The sequence below is a fragment of the Enhydra lutris genome, unplaced genomic scaffold, assembly GCF_002288905.1.
Source record: "Enhydra lutris kenyoni isolate GAN:26980312 unplaced genomic scaffold, ASM228890v2 scaffoldscaffold9, whole genome shotgun sequence".
Taxonomy (NCBI): Eukaryota; Metazoa; Chordata; class Mammalia; order Carnivora; family Mustelidae; genus Enhydra; species Enhydra lutris.
The window spans coordinates 23,821,433-23,841,001 of NW_019154093.1; the positions used below are offsets into that span (position 1 = coordinate 23,821,433).

The 19,569-nt window shown below is 52.2% G+C and overlaps 2 protein-coding genes across 2 annotated transcripts in view; one reads left to right on the forward strand and one right to left on the reverse strand.

Annotated features, from left to right (window-relative positions):
• Window position 1: 1 nt before the first annotated feature.
• Window positions 2-10,818, reverse strand: LOC111143147 (family with sequence similarity 151 member A). The gene is made up of 8 exons (XM_022496649.1): window positions 10,568-10,818; window positions 9,414-9,560; window positions 5,670-5,822; window positions 4,583-4,742; window positions 2,920-3,144; window positions 2,093-2,232; window positions 1,216-1,359; window positions 2-763 (listed from the first exon to the last, which is right to left on the reverse strand). The coding sequence occupies exons 1-8, from the start codon at window positions 10,692-10,694 to the stop codon at window positions 90-92; spliced, it is 1,770 nt and encodes a 589-aa protein (XP_022352357.1). The 5' UTR covers window positions 10,695-10,818; the 3' UTR covers window positions 2-89.
• Window positions 10,819-12,197: 1,379 nt separating this feature from the next.
• Window positions 12,198-19,569, forward strand: part of LOC111143145 (maestro heat like repeat family member 7) — a 56,525-nt gene continuing 49,153 nt past the window's right edge. Inside the window, exon 1 of the mRNA XM_022496647.1 lies at window positions 12,198-12,520. The gene's annotated coding sequence lies outside the window, so the exon portion shown is untranslated. The remainder of the gene's footprint in view (window positions 12,521-19,569) is intronic.

The following is a 19,569-nucleotide window of genomic DNA, read 5'->3' on the forward strand; positions in this document are numbered from 1 at the left end:
ATCGAGGAAGACAGGAGCATTTATTCCTTGCTGCCTCCGCCGTGGAAAGCCTGGACCCAGGCGACCGCCGGCCCAGCCCCCGCAGGCGCTCAGTTCCTGCCAGCATCTGCCAGCAAGTCTTCGCGGTCCCTCTGAGGCAGCCTGTAGTAGACTCGGGTCCTGTCCACAGCCCTGGCAGCCAGCAGCACCTCCCGCACTGGTGCATAGCCGCCCCCCTCAGAGCTGTGCTCCACTGTGACAGTGGCCTGGGGCGAGGCTGCCAGCAGCCTGGCCACCACCCCAGCCGTGTCCCGGCCCAGTAGCCCAGCCTGCAGCTGGAAGGACACAGGCTGCCAGAGACCCTGGCACAGGCCCAGCATATCTGCAAGCAGCTGTTCCCCGTAGCCACTGCCCAGCGCCTCCTCAGGCCAGCCTGGTGCCACTGTCACGTGGGGGAACACCTCTGCCACGGCTGTCAGCAGCTCCCTGCCAGCCACGTGGCCAGGGACCACAAAGCTGCCGTGGGAGACTGTGGCCCCAATCCACACAGGCCGCAGCAGGTGGCCATGAGCAGAAAGGTGGGCCAGTGTGGTCAGGGCCGGCCGGAGGGCCAAAGGCTCGGCTATGCGCAGGTGGATACCCCAGCGTCCAGGCCGCCCAGCGAGTTGTAGCAGGCAGGACTCCAGCGTCAGGACAGGACCTCCTGGGGCACGCACCATGGCCACGGTGTCCTTGGCTGCAGGTCCCTGGAGGCCAACGTTTAGCAGGATCATGCCTTCTCTGTCTGAAAGGGGTGGTGGAGACAACGGTGTCAGGAGTTGGGGTGATGGGGGGTATCCAGGGGTGGTAATGGGGGCAGCCAAGGAGAAGCTGGTGCCCTATCCGCTGAGATCTGTCGATGATGGTCTGAGCTCCAAGTGGAAGGCTGCTTTATAAATGTGCCTGGGACTCATCAGAATGACATGATCGGCAGCTAGCTCGGCTCTGGGCCTTTGACTGGGACTCAGTCCTAAGGCCGTGGCCTGCCTCTTCCACAGCAGATAGGGCTCAAGGGCACTGAAGGTTAGGGCCCCGGGCTCTCCTCCACCATGACATCTAGCACACCGCCACGGTCACAGAGGCCTTAGATTCCTGCCCCATACAAAAGGACAGCCCCCCACCCCCACCCCCCGCCGCCGCCAAGCTACCTAGTTTAGCTAGGAGCACAGGGGCTCAGGGGCTGAAGGCAGGCCTTACCTGGGAGGCTGACTGTTGCTGTTCTCCTGTTGCCCTGGAGGTCAGGAACCAGCCATTCCACACTCAGACCGTCCCCACCAGGGGGCTGGAGGAGAGGGATCAGGCTGCCTCCCGTGTAGTAAATTCGCTTCCGTGTGGCATTCGCTGCGGGGCCCCAAATTGTCAAGATGAAAGTGCCACCGTTCCCAGAGCACCTTCTCTGCGCCCTATGTCTACACACATTCTCTCCCTGCCTCAAGGCACCCCACCAGGCACACATCATCCCATCAGAGATTACAAGGAGGGGCTGGCCAAGGTCCCACAGCCGAACAACAAAGTTGCTGGGGTTGGAGCCTGATGGAACCAAGTCTGCCCAGCCCCAAAGATGGAACTCCCCGTCCCCACACCAACATGGGTCCCATGGCAGGAATGTTGAGTCTCGTGGGTTCCCTGGGAGATAGTTTAACTGGTGGCTCTCCTAGGTCCAGGGTCAAGGGAATAAGGGGTTTGGACAGTTAACAGGTAGCATCTGGGTCACTGATTAGTAGGTACATTGGTGCAGAGGGGGCAGGCTCTGAGAAACTATGCTGCAAGGGAAAAGTACACGGGGTTTGGGATTTGCTGGGTTCCCATCTAGGCTGTGCTGTGTACAGCAAATGACTTGGTGCAGATTACTTAAGTGGTCTGAAGGTCAGTTTCTCTCTCTCTAGAATGGAATCACTGCTTCCTGGATATCTGAGGCTGACACAGCACACCATACCCACGTTTGGCCTACAATACGTGCTTAGAGTCCACCCAGAATTTTCCCTTCTCTAGCTCTGCTCTACTCTCCACCAAATGCTGTCCTGTGCAAAATTCAGGCCCCTACCCTCCCTGGCTGCTCCACGCCCCTCCCTACCGGCCAGCTGCTTGAACTGCGACAGGACAGGCTCAAAGAGGTCATAGTAGACTTGGTGGGGTGCGGTGTTGTCTCGGATGTAGAGGAGATCATCCACTGACACGGGGTCCAAGGCACCCTGCCACAGCGTCAGGCTGTACCTGGGGCCCAGAGAGCCAGCTCAGCTCCCGCCTGGGCCCAGCAAGGTCTTCATCCCAGAGCAGCACCCTAGCTGCGCAGGGATGAGAGTAGCTGGCCTCCAGCTTCCCACCAGCCCCTCCTCCCTGAGAATTGCTCCTGCCTTCCCAGGGGCAGAAGTCGTCACAGGGGCTTCAGGAAGGGAGAGAGAAAGATTGAGCAGGAGGGGCTGCCCCATCCTGCCTCCTCCCTGGGAGTGTCTATTTCTGGTCCTGTCTTAGGAATGGGACAAGGATAGACAGGGATGGGTACAGGCTGTGGGGGAGAACAGGTGTGGAGGGGGAAGGAGACAGCTCTGGAACTCCTGTGGGAGGTGGGCGAGGAAGGTGGGACTAGGCAGCTGGGTGCAGACCGCACGAGTACATATGGGAGTCCCTCAATCCCTAGAGGATGATCCTGGGCACAGCCGGCTCCCAGGGAGGAAGACTGGCCACTAGGTCAAGCTATCCACCAATGGACTGGCTGCTTCGGATGATAGAAGCCCATCACCAGAGGTATACAAGCAGAGAGCAGGGATGCTGCAGAGGATGCAAACACCAGTGGGTGTTGGACAGATGTGGTTAAGGGGGTGGGATCTCCCTAGGGGGCACTGGTGCCCAGGGGCAGGTTTGGCAGATTAGGGGCTGTGGCAGGGGCCTAGGAGTTTTCACCTCTTGGATTGGCCCAGCAGCCAGCTGAAGTGGGGCCAGGCAGCCCGTACCATGACAGCCCGCACGGGAAAAGTGACCCTCTGTGGCAGTGCGCCCACCAGTCCCTGCATCCTCTCCACCATGGCTCGGGTGTATGTCATGTTCGGGAACACGGGCACATATAAGGTGGTCCAGCCTGGAGACAGAGTGGCCTCAGGATACTTCTCCTGGACCAAGGCCAAGAACCTGCAGAAAATCAGAGACACTGGTCTTTGAGAGCTTTGCTGTCCCCTTCCTCATCTCCTGGGTTCCCATCACTGGGCTAGGAAGTGGAAGTCCTATGGAATGTAGAGTGTAAGGACAGAAGCTAAGTCCTGAAGAACAGAAGTGACTTATTCAGGTCTTACGAATGAGGCATGGACTTTGGAGTCAGGGGGTTCTGGGTTCAGGTCCTGACTCTATAACCTTGGGCAGTTTAGCTCATTCAACCTCTTTTAGTCTCAAAGATGTTACCCCTTCTGGTAGGGCAGGGCCCCTTCAGCATCCCCAGCTGGACAAGAGGAGACAAGCCAGAGCCCCAGATGTGGCTTTCTAGACTCTGCTACTTGTCTCTGAAGGCTCAGGTTTTATTTTTAAATCCCATGTAAATTTTTCCCTGGTAGGAATTTTAGTGGAGCAATAATGTTACCCTCTCCTCCCCAAACTATCGAGTAGAATCAACACTCCAAGAAGATGAGCCATTATTTATCCTGGGCCACTGACTACATTTTTCCAACTGCTGCTTTCCAAATGCACCTCAGTTTGAGAATCATAGTACTGGATGGATGGATGGATGTTTGGCTGGCTTTCTGGATGGATGGACAGATGGAGAGATGGATGACTGGAATCAGAAAGGCCTGGCTTAGAATCCTTGCTCTCCATTTTTAGACCTAGGCCACTCTTTTAACTTCAATGCGATAGTTCCTGTGTTAATAAAATGAAAATAATAGTACCTACCTCATTCTCTTGGTAACTACAGTACTTTTTGGAAACAGTGCCTGGGCACATAATAAACATTCAACAAATGGAGTCTCAATTACTGTTAGCTTTCCCTTCTGCAACACGGCAGGAGATGCTCTCAACACTGCGCTGCTATGTAAGGGTCAAATTGGACACATTTTCTCCTGCGTGGCCCTTCATTATAAACTGGAGTACCATGAGCTGGTGTATTGGGGGGGGGTTGTTGGTGGCAGTGCTAGGATTTCAGGGGGGCTGGGGAAGGAGTTAGCACTTTTAGGCTTTTCTGTAGCAAGCCAAGCCCTGCCTTGGTCCCTGGGGATATGAAAGGACTGGGCCCTGTCTGCCCTCTAGGGGTCCACTGTGGAGTAGGGGTTATAAACTGGTAATCTGGCTGTGACAGCCCCTGAAATCAGGGCTGTGTTAGGAGGACGTGCGGACTGGATGAAGGCTCTCAGCAGCCTGGGATGTCAGGGTAGATGTGGCAGGAGGTAATGACTGGGCAAAGGTTCACCAGGGAACAGGGGAAAGGCATTCAAAGTGAAGGGAACAGCATGTGGAAAGGCTCAGAGGTCTGGTTCCATGGTGTGGCTGGAGGTACACTCGGCAAAGGGGCCCTGAGCACTTTCTGTGCCAGACGGCGAAGAAGAGTGCTGGCCACAGCTGGGGGAGAGAAGTGGACACTCACCGTGAGGCATTAACCTCGACTGAGATGGGCACATTGGGGCCCCTCAGGATGTCAGCATTGATCCACACGGGCCTTCGGACTCTCCCATCCTCTGTCAGCCGCCGCAGGAGGTCCAGTGAGAGGCCCACAGCCTTGATGCTCTTGAAGTCCAGTTTGATGCCTGTGGGGAGGGGCCGAAGGGCTTGGGGAAATGGTCCCTCATGCTCAGGGCAGAAGGAACCAGCAGACATGACTTCCTGAAGTGTTTGGAGTGGGGTGGGTGATGAGGTGGGCAGACAGGGCCCAGATTCCAGCTGGGTATGAAGAGGGCTTTCAAACAGGCTGAGCTACCACAAAGGAGGGACCTGCCCTGTCCCTGTAGGGAGAAAGCAGAGGCCAGCCCAGGGCTCAGACTTGGGCAGGCACAGGGGTTGTCAAGCATCAGAGAGAGGAGACCATGGTTCTTGGACAGGGCAGGCTTAGAGTGTCTTTAGCCAACTTAGCCTGTGTGGAGGTCACTCAGTCTGCAGGAAGGGGCGTGTGCGTAGAGGAGGGCAAGGCCCCTGTGAACAAAGGCCTGTCCTACTCAGGCAGTGAGGGGCTGGGGATGAATGGCGATGAGGGGAACCGCAGGGGGAGGAAGCTGTGAGGTTAGAAAAGGTTGCTGAAAGCCAGACGAAGGAGAGGACACGCTGTCCCAGGGCAATGGGGAGCCATGTAAGGCTAAAGAGGGGAGTGACAAAACTGGCATTGGGAAAGCTCACTCAGATGTATGTGTTGGTGGTGATGGAGGGAAGACAAAGCAGCCAAGTCTGGGGGCGGGACATGGTGAATGACAGATGGGAGGTGGAAAGGTAAGGCCTGGATTCTGACCAAAATTGGCAAAGGGACCTGGGAAGCAAGGGTGGAGTTGGGCTTTGAACAGTTTGTACCTAGTTCCGGGGGATTCCGGAGGCAACAACCTGAACATGTCTGCACTTCGCGGTGTACCCCCACCTCACCTAGAATTCCCTGGGCCCGGGTGCCTGGCAGGGGGTGGGGCCCAGGCAATGAGCAGTGAGTCTGGGGCTGGCCTGGAGGGGTGGAGAGGGGCTCGGGGAGTCCTTACCCTTCTGAGAAGAGGCCAGCACAGCCTCCAGCCACTGCTGCAGGGTGTTGTCGCTGTAGATGGCTGGGGGGTGCGCCATGATAGGGACCCCCGTCTCGTTGACTGTGTTGAGTCCTTCTACCGTGACATCGGCCTCCAGGACCATGGTATTGCCTGGGCAAGAGGCAGAACTGGATCAGCAACTTTGAAAAAGATTTTTTTCTTCTTTTCTCATCATCCAAGTCTTACCCATTTATCGAAGAACATTTGGAAAATACAGAAAAGCAGGAAGAAAAATACTCAACCCACATTTCCATCACAGTTCACATTTTGAGGTGTTTTCTTCCATTTTTGTCTATGCACGCTTTTTACGCAGTGGAGACCCCACAGAGTTTATAATTTTTAATCTTTTTCCTTCAATATTATGACATTTTCACCATCTATGTCTCTTTTTTGTAAAGGCTACAAAAGCTCTGGTTAGAGTGCTCCCGTGATTTTGTGAGCCACCTCTTACTCCTGAGGCAGTTTGGTAGTTTCCAATTCTTTGCTACTAATAAATGATGCACAGTCTTTTCTGCTTTTTTGAATTATTTCTAGGGCCTACTTGTGGAATTAGAGTTAGGGCTATGTGGGGTCACTTTTAAGGCCCACATTATCAAATTACTGTCTAGAAAAACTGCTCTGATTCATGTTCCCGCCTGGAGTACACAAGCTTGCCCATCTCCCTGCACCTTTGTAGCACGGAGCCTTGTTATTTTAATTTTTTAAATTTCAGTTTTTAAAACCCTGTCCTCTAGAGTTTGGTCTAGGAGGGAGCTAAGGCCTTCCCAATGGATGTGGGCTTGGAAGACCCTGCCAGGGCCACTGGCATTTGGGATGCGCAGCATAGGGAAGAGGGGAGGGAGGGAGCCAGGGCTCACATTCAGCTCTGCACACTGGCGTCAGAAGGGGCCTCTTGTCCTGGTTCACACTCACCACCTCCTAAACTCTCACCTCTAGCCCTGCCCCCCGGAAGTCCATTCTCTACACAGCAACTACAGGAGTATTCTAAACATGCACCTGCTCATGTCACTTTTTGCTAAAAAACGAAACAAAATGGTCCCACCCATAGCCCTTGGACTCAAACCCAATTGCTTACCACAGCCTTTGCGGTCCCACATGACTAGGCCCTGACAAAATATCTAATCTCACCTGGAGTTCCCCTCTCCCTCAGTTTCTAGGTTCCGGCCCCTCCAGCTTCTGCAACATTACTACCCATCACCCAGGAACTGTTAAAATTCAAGCTCTGATCAGCAGGTCAGGGGCGGGGCCAAGGTTCTACATTATCTCCCAGCTCCCCAGCCTGGCCCAAGCTGCCGGGCCGTGGACTGCACTTTGAGTAGTGAGTATTTTCTGTGCCCCCATCTCTGGGCTCTTACTCCTGGTTGTTGCCTTGGCAACACTCTTCCCTCTGCAGCTTTACTAGGCTACGTCCTGCTCATCTGTTAGTGTGGGCTTAAAATACCACTTCCTCAGGGAGGCCACGCCTGAACCCCATGTCCAGTCTGACTTAGTCATCTGCTTCGGGGCTACCCTTCTGAGGGCTTGGTCCCATGGAACTGCTCCTGTGTGTAGGCATCAGGGTGCAGGGTCTGGGTCTGAAGTGACCATCACTTGAATTTCTGGACCCAGATGGTATCAGGCCTAAAAAAGGAGCTTCAGAAATGTTTGTTGAATGATGAACACCTGACTGACTGAATGACAGGAAAGTCAAGCTCAGTAAAGCCTAGGTCTGGAAAGGTAAGAGCGAGCTCAGCCAAAGTCACAGAGAATTTCTGCATATTTCCCTAAAATCTAGGTGCCTGGATTTCCAGGAGGGGAAGGAAGCGGAGGGCCAGGATGTCCCTGGCAGTGAGCCAAGCATTTCACATCATCCCATTTCCTCCAAATGTTACGGATCCTGCTTCTAGAACAGGGGACTCCCAGGTTTCCTTACTGGCACGGTGATGATGAGCCCCCCCCGGGGCCATGGAAGTAGGACGTGAACACAAACACATGTTGTTAAACCATGAAGGGCTTTATGAAGGCAACCTTCATTTTCTGACTTGAGCGCAAAGCTTTTTCTCATCTTAACTTATGGTTACTTCAGAATGCAGAGAGAGGGGTCCAAAAGGCTCGGGGACCCAGTGAAGCCCAGAGAAGCTGGGCTGGAACCGGGTTGGGGTGCAGGTAAGATGGTAGCTCCTGAGAATGGTTCCCATCCAATGGGGGGGCAGTTACAGTCTTGGGGGACAGGGGTGCATGGAGAGCCCTCGGAGTCCTGGTGACCCCAATGCTGCTGCCTTGCTGAACTTGCACTAACCGCCTCCCAGGAGACACGTGAGCCCCTTGGAGACAAGATCACAGCTCACTCATTTTTAAACCCTTCTCCTGAGATCAACCTGGAGCAGGGACCCAGGGAATGCTCAACGAATCGAACTGTAGACCAGCGGAAAGTACCTTTTGGCCCTAACCTGCCTCCCTGCGCTTGCCACCTAGGCCCAGCTTCTTTCTGGAAAAGTCTTCTCTTACCATGAAACGTTGTTACTCGCCTTCCAGATGCTGAGTCTGGAGGTGGATATGTTTGGGGTGGGGTGTGAAGAAGGAACAAGCGAACAGGAAAGGTTCCATTTCCTGTGGCCCCAGGAGGGGAGGAGGAGGGCTGCCCAAACCCCCTCCAACAGACAGGAAGTTACAAAGCCCTCCCCCCACCCTCCCCCAACTCCTCCTCTGTGAACCCAGACCACAGGCATGAGCCCTGCGACAAACAGGTCATCTGTGTTACTCCTGCAGGTTACTTGTCTTCTCTGTGCCTCCTCTTTCTCATTTACAAGAACTAAAATAATAAGATAGCCCTGGTTAGGTATTCACTAAGTGTTAATCATTATTTACAGCAAGTAGGCTCACTTAACTAGAGCAGCCATATCCCCCCTTTGCCTGGGAGAGTCTGGTGTATTTCTGCAGGCTCAGTGTGATCTGGTTTGGACGATTAATAATACAGGAATTCTACTAATCCACATCATGCAGAGGGAAAAACCGAACTGCGGACAGGGAAGTCACCTGTCCCAAATCACTGTGACAGTAAAGGACCAAGGTAGGATTTGAACCCAGTTCTGTTTGCCTCCCAGATCTTGGCTCTGGCCTCTGCTCTCCTCATGGAAGCTCATTCACGTCCAAGACGCCTTCACCAGCCTGGCCCCAACCCTGAGTCTCACCCAGGGTCCCCACCCCAGCTGTGGGTCAGCCTTACCAGCCTTATACTGCAGAGACCTGGTGAACCCCCAGGGAGCAAACTGGGCCTCTGGATCCCTGAGCTAGGCTAAGGGGTGCCTGTCCATGCTCCCTGCTCTTGGGCACTGCCTGGTTGGGGCCCTCGGCCGCCTTCTTGGCCAAGGTCCTGACAATGTGGGGCCAGGTCTGCTACTCCAGGGGCCACCATAATCGCTCCGAATCAGAGGCTCAGAGGCATTCTACAATTTGCTCAGCTTTCCACAGCTCATTTTTGATAACACTGAGCCTCAAATTCACATCTTCTGGCTCCCACTGGCTTTGAGGGCAAGGACCTCCGAGCTGGGACAGCTGGCAGCTGGCAGGTCATGAGAGGGGCAGCTGGCAGGTCATGAGAGGGGTAGCTGGGGCAGAGGGCAGGACACCATGACTTTGGAATCTGTTTCATCCCCACCTCTGCTCTCCCCTGTCTCCTTCACCTCTACCCTGGCCTGTCCCAGCCCTGGCAGCCAGACTTACCTCTCAGGGCAGCTTCCATCTCCTTCCGGCTGTTGGCAGCGTGGTACCAGGTGACCAGCAGGCCATCCCGCTGGCTGATGTGGCCCAGGCTCTGCAGGTAGTCCAGCATGTCTGCGTCGGGGCGGCAGACTGTCTCAGGCTCACAGTCTGGAATGGAAGCCAAAGGAGCTGTTGGCCTCAGTTCTTGCCTCTGCCCCAAATTCCTCTCTGTTCATCCCACTGACGCCCCCTGGGGTCCCAGGGCATGTCCAGCTCTTCATCTAGCAGAGGGATGGGGACCCAGAGACACCAGTGCTATGAGAGAGAGAGAGAAACACGTGGGCTCCTGGGCCCAAGGAGCCCCCTAATCAGCCTGGGTGGTCAGGAAGTTTACAGGAAGAGGAGGGAACATTTAAGGGGGCTTTGAGGAAGGGTGTAACTCTGAAAGAAAAGGGGGACAGAGAGAACGGTATCAGCAAAGGCTGGGAGGAAGGACAAGAGTGTGGTCACCTGGATGAACAGCTACTGGCCAGGTACAGATGGGAGCGGAGACAAGGAGAGGGCAGGCCTGGAAAGGGGCCTTGTGATTAGACTGTAAATGGCCATGAACGCCAGCAAAGGGGCTAGCTGTGTGTTGAGGGCAGCAAGGGGATTTGTGTTTAGCAAGACCTCATGGGCTGCAGAGCTAGCACTAGCTGGGAGAGTAGGCTGCAGACTGAGACTGTGGGCAGGAAAGCTGTAGCAGGAGTTAAGGACACCTGAGGCCTGGGAGCTTGGGGGGCAGGGAGAGCAGAGGGTGGGGAGGCAGAGGCCTCAAGACACCAGGCCTGAGGGTACAGACATGAGGCAGGAGAGGGAATGAAGGCTGCCCCCAGGTTTCTGTGGGAAGGGAGAGGTCCTTCACCCAGAGAGGGCCCATGGAGGACTGGATGTGGGGAAGGATAAATTGAGCTGAGACTCGGCCTCTGCTGAGTCTGAGATGCCTATAGGACCCCCTCAAAAGGAAGGTCCATTCAGGGACACAGGAGGGAGGTCTGGGCTGAAGGCAACAAGCCTGGTGGAGGGGGAGGGGAAGGTTGATGTGGAGAGTAGTAGCGGGGATGTGGGGTGAGAGAGAGGAGGAGTCAGAGCGGTGGATGGGGAAGCCAGCCAGACGGCATGACAGGGGCCCCTACCCGGCGGGCTGTGCAGCTGCAGGACGAAGCTCGGGACCAATCCAATGGTGATCACCAGAGCCACGCTGGCACTGCCCAGAAGGGCCCACTTGGTCCGACTGTTCGAGCACGTCTTCTCGCAGGCCATGATGAGTCTCTCTGCAGAACGCCTCCCAAGTCCCCGCGGCCCAAAGGTCCCCAAGGCTCCCTGTAGCTGGGACCCACTGGGACGTGGGAACCCTGTGCAGCATCTACTACTCCACCAAGGCCCGCCAGCTCCCGAGTGTCAGAAATGTCTCCTGCGGAGATAGCTTCCGAGGCTCCTCCTCCTCCTTCCACACCCTCCCAGGATCTTAACAAATCAGGCAAGTTCTACCACCTCCAAAATGACCTTTGAGCACATTGAGAGGCCAGAAAATGTTGGACCAAGCTTTTGTCTGCTGCCTGTCCTGCTCCTGCCTAGGAGTTCCGAGACCAGGAACCTAGACCCAGCTTGACCTTGCCTTCCTGAGACCTGGATGAGGAGTCTTCTCCTCCCTGAGCCTGGTTCTCCTCCTGTGCAGAAGGTGGTTGCTGGATCATTCTTTCCCTGTGTTACCCCCAGGAAGTCACCAAGGTCAGGCAAGTGTTAGTGACAAGGACATAGTAGATCTGCCAGAGGCAATGAATTTTCCTTCCATCCCAGATTGTGGTTGATAGATTATCTACCTGAGATTGAAGCTGATAGGCTTGGCATGCTGGCCTAGGGTACACAGGCCACTCCTGGGACAGCAGGTTGACAAGGAAGGGGCTGAGTCACTAGCTTGTGCTGAGGGTGTCCTGGGTGCTCTGGTGTGGGAAGTAAGTTAGAGACTATCTCTACTTCAGGGACCCTGGAGTTAATTTTCTCTTATTTTTTTTTAAAGATTTTATTTATTTATTTGTCAGAGAGAGAGGGGGGAGAGAGAGCACAAGTAGGGGGAGCAGCAGGCAGAGGGAGAAGCAGACTCCCTGCTGAGCAGGGAGCCTGATGTGGGGCTCAATCCCAGGACCCTGAGATCATGGCCTGAGCTGAAGGCAGACGCTTAACCAAATGAGCCACCCAGGTGGGGGGACCCTGGAGTTTAAATGAGTCCAAGAATCACCTGTAATGTACACAGGGACTTTGGTTTATTGATGTTCACAGAGAAATCTATCAGGGTGACTGGTGGACTGATTAAAGAGAGTGTGTGTGTGTGTGTGTGTGTGTGTGTGTGTGTGTGTTGTAAGAATATCTAGAATGATGAATGATGAATGATGCCCACATGGGCAGAGGGAGGGAATCTGGAGGATGGGGAGCAGGTCAGGAGGAAGATTGGTCTCATGGAGTCGGGGTTGGGGGTCATCCCCACAGAGCTACCCAGAAGGACTCAGGATATAGAGATCTGGGGCTTGGGACCAAAGACAGGGTGAGAGCATCATCTCCTGCCCAAAGGCAAAGAGAAGAAGCATCTCATTATCCTTGGGAAAGATGCCAGTGAGGTCTGAGCTTGCCTTCCTCTTTTGGTTCTGAGGGTTCTAGAGGCTACGTCTTGGAGAAGAGGGACCTTATCCAGCTCTGGCTTTTGGCAGGTGGAGCGGCTCTGAAATGGACACCAGGCCTCAAAAGACTCCACTGCCAGTGATACTTGTGAAAGAACACAAGAACAAACAGCCACCATAAGGTCAGGACACAGCCCCAGCATATTCAGAAGTGAAGATGGAGCTGACACACATTTTGACTTATCTCCACAGGATCTCAACCCCTCTGAACACTGAGATAGCAGACCCACTGGAGAGCTAGAGACTTGGTGATGTTGACCCTTACAGGCCTCGAGATTCTGCTCTGGGCTCAGTCACCATCACATGACTTTGGCCCCAAGTCCATGCGGATTCCCCACTGCACATGCGCCTTGGTGACTACGCGTGCAGCCGTGGCTTAAAAGCCCCCCGGGGATGCTCCTTTTCTTGTTGCTGGTAAAACCCTTTCTTTTCCTATCCTTGGGCTTGGCTGTGTCTTTTGGTTCACCACCAAGAGGTGAACCCAGTTTTGGGCAACAGAGTAGGAGGGAAAGAAGATTCTATGTGGAGGGCCCATCATGAGAGAAAGGCAGAGAGGCCAGGACCATTCCTGTGAATCTGGAGTTGTGTTGCTACAGCAGAAGTTGTGTAAGAGGGGATGGGAGGAGAGGAGATGGGGGCACAGTTCCAGCAGTGTAATGAGCTACACGCACTGGATAAGCCTCCCAGGGAAAACAACTTAAATGCTGGATAAAATATAATAATTTTTGAAAGGGCATCTCTCAGCTGATGGGATAGGAAATTCTGCAAGATGACATGTAACTGTCTGAGGGGTAAGCAACTATCAAGGCTGAATTTGGTCCTGATTTTGCCAAACCCTGGTGACCCTGAACTTCCACTCTGGTGCTTGTACAGATTGAGGTGACAAGGGACAAAGCCTAGGACTCCCCTCCAAAATGGGGATTCTAGTAGGATATACCTTCATGAAAATGGAATCCAAAGGCTGTACCCTTTATAAGGGTTAAAGAGAAATAAACCCACTTGCTGGTTTTGATATTGGCACTTGGTGAGTTAAAAAAAAATTCCCTTGGCAGTGCCTGGCTGACTCAGTTGGTAGAGCACGTTAGTCTTGGTCTTGGGGTCATGAGCTCAAGTCCCACATAGGGTGCGGAACCTACTTAAAAAAAAATAAATTCCTCTGAAAATGATTAACCACAGGTTGTCCCTCACACTGGTCCTTGATCCAAATTCATACCCCCTAAGTGGTCCAAAAACTCTAAATGGTAGAATTTAGTTTAAGGTAGTCGGGGGTGCCCCAAGGTGACCACCAGGAGCAAAAACAAATCTTTTCAAGAGGAACATAGCTTCAACCAGGACTTACGGAATTCCCAGGCAAAGGGTCAAGGAAAATGAACAGCTCATAGTCTGCAACCCCAAAACTCATAAGAAAACAAGGCTCCAAGAGTGAAAACTGACAGAAAGGCAAACAGCAGAATCAGACCCGGGAGGTATTTAGAAGTCAAAACAACCAGACATGGAATAAAGCAATATGTTTAAAGAAATAAAAACTACCATGAAAATACGAACAAACAGCAGTAGACTATGCAGAATGACCAAGTGAATTTGAGAGGGAGCAAAAGAGAACTTCCAGAAATGAAAAATACAATTAAAATAAAAAATTTATTTTTATTTATTTTTAAATCTTTTTATTTATTTATTTATTTGACAGAGAGAGAGAGAGATCACAAGTGGGCAGGCAGAGAGAGAGAGGGGGAAGCAGGCTCCCTGCTGAGATCATGACCTGAGCCGAAGGCAGAGGCTTAACCCACTGAGCCACCCAGGCGCCCCTAAAATGAAAAAGTTAATGGGAAGACTTAACATAGCACAGACACAGATGATTAGCAAATTACATAAGATCTCTCCAGAAAGCCACGAGATGGGAAGTGGGAGAGGTGAAGACAGGGAGAAGGGCTGGCATGCGGGTAGTCAGAGCAGGAGAGGAACTGAGAGAGAAAGAGGGAAAGGCAATTATTTTCTTATATTTGTGGGAAAACTTCCAAATGACTGAGCACCAACCTCCAGCGTGAGGAATCACCATGGATCCCAAATAGGAAAAAATAAAATAAAAGTTATGTATAACTACATATGTCACAGAAAGACTGCAGAACTCAAGTCAAAGATCTCAGAAGCAGCTGATCACCCCGAAGCTGGCAAAGTGACTTCTCAAAGCATTGATGGAGCCAGGCGGCTGTAGAATATTGATATAACCATTGCCGCACTCGAATAAAATAACAGACACCCTGAATTCTGCATACAGTAAAAATAAGAAAGAGGATAAAATGAAGTTTTTTTTCCAACAAAAACTAGAACTCACCACTAACAAACTCTTACTAAAGAAATGATAAAGGCTATTTTTTTTTAATTTTAATTTTAATTTTTATTTTTTTTAAGATTTTATTTATTCATCTGACAGACAGATCACAGGCAGAGAGGCAGGCAGAGAGAGAGGAGGAAGCAGGCTCCCTGCTGAGCAGAGAGCCCGATGCGGGGCTCGATCCCAGGACCCTGGGATCATGACCTGAGCCGAAGGCAGAGGCTTTAACCCACTGAGCCACCCAGGCGCCCCAAGGCTATTTTTTTTTTTAAAGATCTTATCCATTTGACAGAGAGAGAGAGAGACCACTAGAGAGGTCTCCCACAAGCACAGGGAGCGGGAGAGGGAGAAGCAGGCTTCCTGTAACGCAGGGAACCCAGTGCAGGGCTGGATACCAGGAACCTGAGATCATGACCCGAGCTGAAGCCAGATGCCCAGCAACAGAGCTACCCAGGCACCCCAAGGCTATTCTTTTTTTCTTTTTTTAAAGATTTTATTTATTTGACAGAGATCACAAGCAGGCAGAGAGGCAGGCAGAGGGAGAGAGAGGGGGAAGCAGGCTCCCCACTGAGCAGAGAGCCTGATGGGGTCTCGATCCCAGGAGACTGGGATCATGACCGGAGCCGAAGGCAGAGGCTTTAACCCACTGAGCCACCTAGACGCACCAAGGATATTCTTTTTAAAAAAGATTTTATTTATTTATTTTCAGAGAGCGAGCGAGCGATGGAGAGAGAGAGAGGGAGAGCGCACAAGGCGGGGGCCGCAGGCAGAGGGAGAAGCAGATCCCCCACTGAGCAGGGAGCCTGATGTGGGACTGATCCCAGAACCCTGGGATCATGACCTGAGCTGAAGGCAGATGCTTAACCGACTGAACCACCCAGGCGCCCCAAGGCTATTTTTTAAAAAAATTTCTTTATGTTTTAGAGAGAGCAAGCTGGTGCTTGGGGGGAGGGACAGAGGGAGAGGATCTCAAGCCAATTCTTCGCTGAGCACAGAGCCCCACGTGGAGCTTGACAGCACAACCCTGAGATCACAACCTGAGCTGCAATCAGGACTCAGACACTTAATGACCGAGTTGCCCGGATGTCCCAATGAAGGTGGTTCTTCAGGTGGTGGGTCCGAGAGTCAGTTTAAAAAATGTCAGTAAAGCTGAAATTGATCTCAAAAAAAAAAAAAAATGTCAGATATTAACCAAGGTATTGGTTAAACCTAAGCAACCATGGATCACATAAAACAATAGGGTCTCATTGGCAGGGTTTAGAAAGCAGAACTGGGCTAAATAAAGGGTGATAGCATCAGAGTTGGCAGGTGGCTGACTACAACTCTTGCAAGGTCCTTTCGGTTTTTATTGGTTGGCTTTCCGGAGGTGGATGACACTATTACTTAATTTCAGACTTTGCCAGTAAGTGTGTATGTTCAAATGGCTAGGGTAATAGACATGAAAAATGTAACTTTCACCAAGCAGAAGAGAGAAAAGCAGAGTAAGAGAAGGCGGACCAATTCAGAAATCCTAAAGCGAGTAAGGAAAAGAAAAGTAAGAAAAAAAAGTTAAAAGGCGAGATTCTACTTCTAGTAATGGCAAAGAAGCTCCTTTCAAACAACCATCCTAGAGATAATGGCTGTAAACTCTGGACAGAATATAAAAAACAGCTTCCTGGGGACACCTGGCTGGCTCACTTGGTGGAGCACATGACTCTTGGAGTTGTGAGTTCAAGCCCCGTATTGGGCGTAGAGTTTACTTAACTTAAAAAAAAAAAAAAAAAAAAGAAAAAAGAAAAAACTTAAAAAGAAAACCGAAAAACAACTACTTGAAGATTCTGGAAAGAGATAAAAAGCAGAAAGAGATCAGAGGGGGGCCAGCATTTGGAAGGAGCAGCTACCACATGAAAAAATATATGAAGTCTCACAAACAGTATTCAACCAAGGAAGCCAGAAACAAGAGGGTGGGCTGTACAATTCCGCTTAACGAAGTACAGAAACAGGCAAATCTAAACGATGGTATTAGAAGTCGGGATAGTGGATACCCTTAGTGGGATAGTGATAGGTCTCTGGGATCCGGGTGATGTCCCATTTCTAGGTCTGGGTGCTGGTTACGTGGTGCGCTCGGTGAGAATTCACCAGAATTGGCATGATACATTCAATTTCCTGTATGCATATGATGTTACAGTATGAATTAACAAAATCCAAAGGGAGCAGAATCGGGCAGGCAGGAACAGACCGTGAGGGGCCTTGACACCAGACCAAAGAGCTTGGACGTGCCCTGTGGGCAGTGGGAGACATGGAAGGTGTGGGAATGAGCTGTCAGGGAGGCTCACTTGCTGCGCCATGGTGGCGGCTAGCCCAGGAGAGAGCTGGCCCTGTGGACAGTATTTAGAAGACTGGCCAAAATCTGGGCTTCCAGGGATGAGGACCTGAGCCAGAGTGGAGGGTGTGGGGTTGGAGGGACAGGACAAAATTGGAAGGACTTTTGGTTAATTGAGTGCATGAAGTCAGGGGAGAGGAGGGAGCAGTCAGGGAGGGAGCAAGGCAGGAGGGAGGGGGTTCTTGGAAGAGGCTTGTCACTGCAGCTGATGGACGAGGAGGGGCTACTGGGACAAGACAGGAGTTCCTGCCCCATGAGGATTTTGTGGAGAAAGAAAATTTGGTCATACTGCTTGGTAGGCCACGTGGAAGAAGCAAGCGGGTGGGAGCTCTAGATGGCCCAGGCCCCTGAGGCAGCAGGTGGAGGGGTTGGGGGGCAGAGCCAGGAGCAGGCAAGGCAGGGGCACAGAAGGCAGAACCGGGAGGGGGGTAGAGAAGGGAGATCTGACTTGGCAGGAGGGAATTCACTGTTGAGCACTGAGACGCCTGGGGCGGGGACCTGGCGGGGGCGGTGAGGCGGATTTCTAGACAGACCTGGGTAACCCGGAATACAGCTTAGTGGTTAGTTTCACTACAGCTTTTTAAATGGTGCCCAGCGACGTTTGTCAGTGTAGTCATTGGTAAACTTACTCAGCATAGTAGTAGTGTCTTTATTGCCTTCTTCTGGAATCAAGGTTTCAGGGTCTGGGTCTTCCAGCCTGGCCCTCATTCCCGCCCAGCTCCTCACTGTATCTGTACCTGGGGCAAGGAGGCAGGGTGGAGCAGGGAAGAGATAAGGGACTGTCATGACCTTGGGCCAGGGTTTTCCCTCTGTGGGTCTCCTGTTTCCTTCACAGGGACTGCCTGATTCCAAAGCCCTTTGCACACAGCCTGCTACCCACACCTCCCTCTCAGGTATGCTGTACCCCAAACCTGCAATGTTTCACAGAACCAGTCACCCCAAGATAAACAAATACATAAGGTCATATGGTGAGGGGCTTTGATGGGGAGACTTGAATGCTGGGCAAGGAACCTGGTCTTTGTTTGAGTAAGGTCATTTCTCAGTAGTGGTGAAGGGTTCTTCTTTGAAAGGATACCTCCCAGCTTCTAGCTATGGTATAGGCAAAAGGAGGGACCTCATTGGCTGGGAACTCCTGAGCTATGGTGACCTCACAAAGACCGTAACACCAGCCTGGGCTAGGGGGAGACTAGGTAAGCTGAGGAGTGGCTCTGGGAAAGTCCCAGGGGTGGGGGCAGCCTCCACAGCCTCCACAAGGCATTTACCACCTTGACCCCACCCCTCTTGGGTAAAAGTCTCCCCCTGGCTGTAACTCCATAGTTAGAACTTCATACCTTTGGTTTAAAGCTGAATTTTCTGTAACCATGTGGATGCCCCAGGTGGAGGTAACACATTGAACTTTATAGCAGCAGCTCAAGGCCCGTGGAGAAAGTTTAGGCTTGTTTTGAGAGTACAGTGGGTGGGAGTTGGGGGAGGTGAGAAGACCCAGGAAGGAATGCTGTAGACTGGGCTTGGTGGTGGTGGGGGCAAGAAGGCAGAGACCTTGGAAGCCAGACTTGGTCTTTATCTCAAGTTCCTCCACCCTATCCTTACTGGTGGGGGGGTGGGGGAGGGATGATGGGGAGGAGCATTTACTGGGGAACTACTGGGGGTCAGGTGTTGTGATCCTCACTATGTACATTACCCATTTTATTCCCTATGCTAATCTTACGGATTGAGTATTAAGACTGATGCTGAGCATGGTGAGGCCACCTGCCCACATTCACACCACTGGTGAGAGACTGAGTCGTTTTCGAATTCCAGTCTAGCTGACCCCAAAGCCCTGGACGGTGCATTTTAACTGGGCATCAGGATAGTTGTGTTGTTTTCGTTGGACTTTTCCGCTAGGGTAGGGCCTAAGTGGCAACGGGAATGGGGAGTGAGAAACAGGGAGATGTGGCTTCACTGAGTGATTCGTGGCTCAGAAATCTCTGGGGTGTTGTAGGAAAAGCTGTCCGTTGAGAGGACCTGGATTTGAATTCTGACTGCCATTTTCTTTGTAAATGGGGCTTTGTAAACATTACTTTAGATTCCTGAATAGTCTGAATTAACATGCCAGTAAATGAGGATAATGATACCTATCTTAAAGAGTTGTCAGACAGCCTCCCCCCCACCCATCCCTCCCCCCATCCACCGCCCCCACCCATTCCTCCCCCCATCCATCCCCCACCCACCCATCCCTCCCCCATCCATCCCCCACCCACCATCCCTCCCCCCATCCGTCCCCCATCCACCCATCCACCCACTCATCCATCCACCTATCCATCCACCCATTCAACCACCCATCTACCTATCTACCCATCCATCCGCACATCCATCCATCCACCCATCCATCCCCACATCTACCCATCCATCCCCCCACCCACCCATCGATCCATCCACCCATCCACCCATCCATCCACCCATCTACCAATCCATCTGCACATCCATCCATCCATTCCCTTACTCCATGTATGTTTCTGAACCTCCCCTGTGTGTTAGGCACTGTGCCATGTGCTGGGAAAACAAGGGTAAAAAGATAGCCAGACATAGATAAGCTCATTTTTTTTTTAGAGTGGAGACATACAAATAAACAGAGTGATCCTCTAGAATAGAGTGATCCCACCTACATTTGAGGGTCTCAGGAAGACTTCCTGGAGGGACTCCTAAACCGGCATCTGACGTGTTAGATGTTAGCCAGGAGAAGTGATGGAGGTTTAGATGGCTAATCTTGGGGAAGTTTACAGGAAGAGA

Bases quoted from the DNA above. Each gene is read 5' to 3' on its own strand.
- LOC111143147 (XM_022496649.1), bottom strand. From the start codon at position 10,694: ATGGCCTGCGAGAAGACGTGCTCGAACAGTCGGACCAAGTGGGCCCTT. The intron at 9,561-10,567 runs GTAGGGGCCCCT...CTTCCATTCCAG, and splicing joins GCAGCTGCACAGCCCGCCGG to ACTGTGAGCCTGAGACAGTC. The intron at 764-1,215 runs GTAAGGCCTGCC...CACCCCTTTCAG, and splicing joins AGCAACAGTCAGCCTCCCAG to ACAGAGAAGGCATGATCCTG.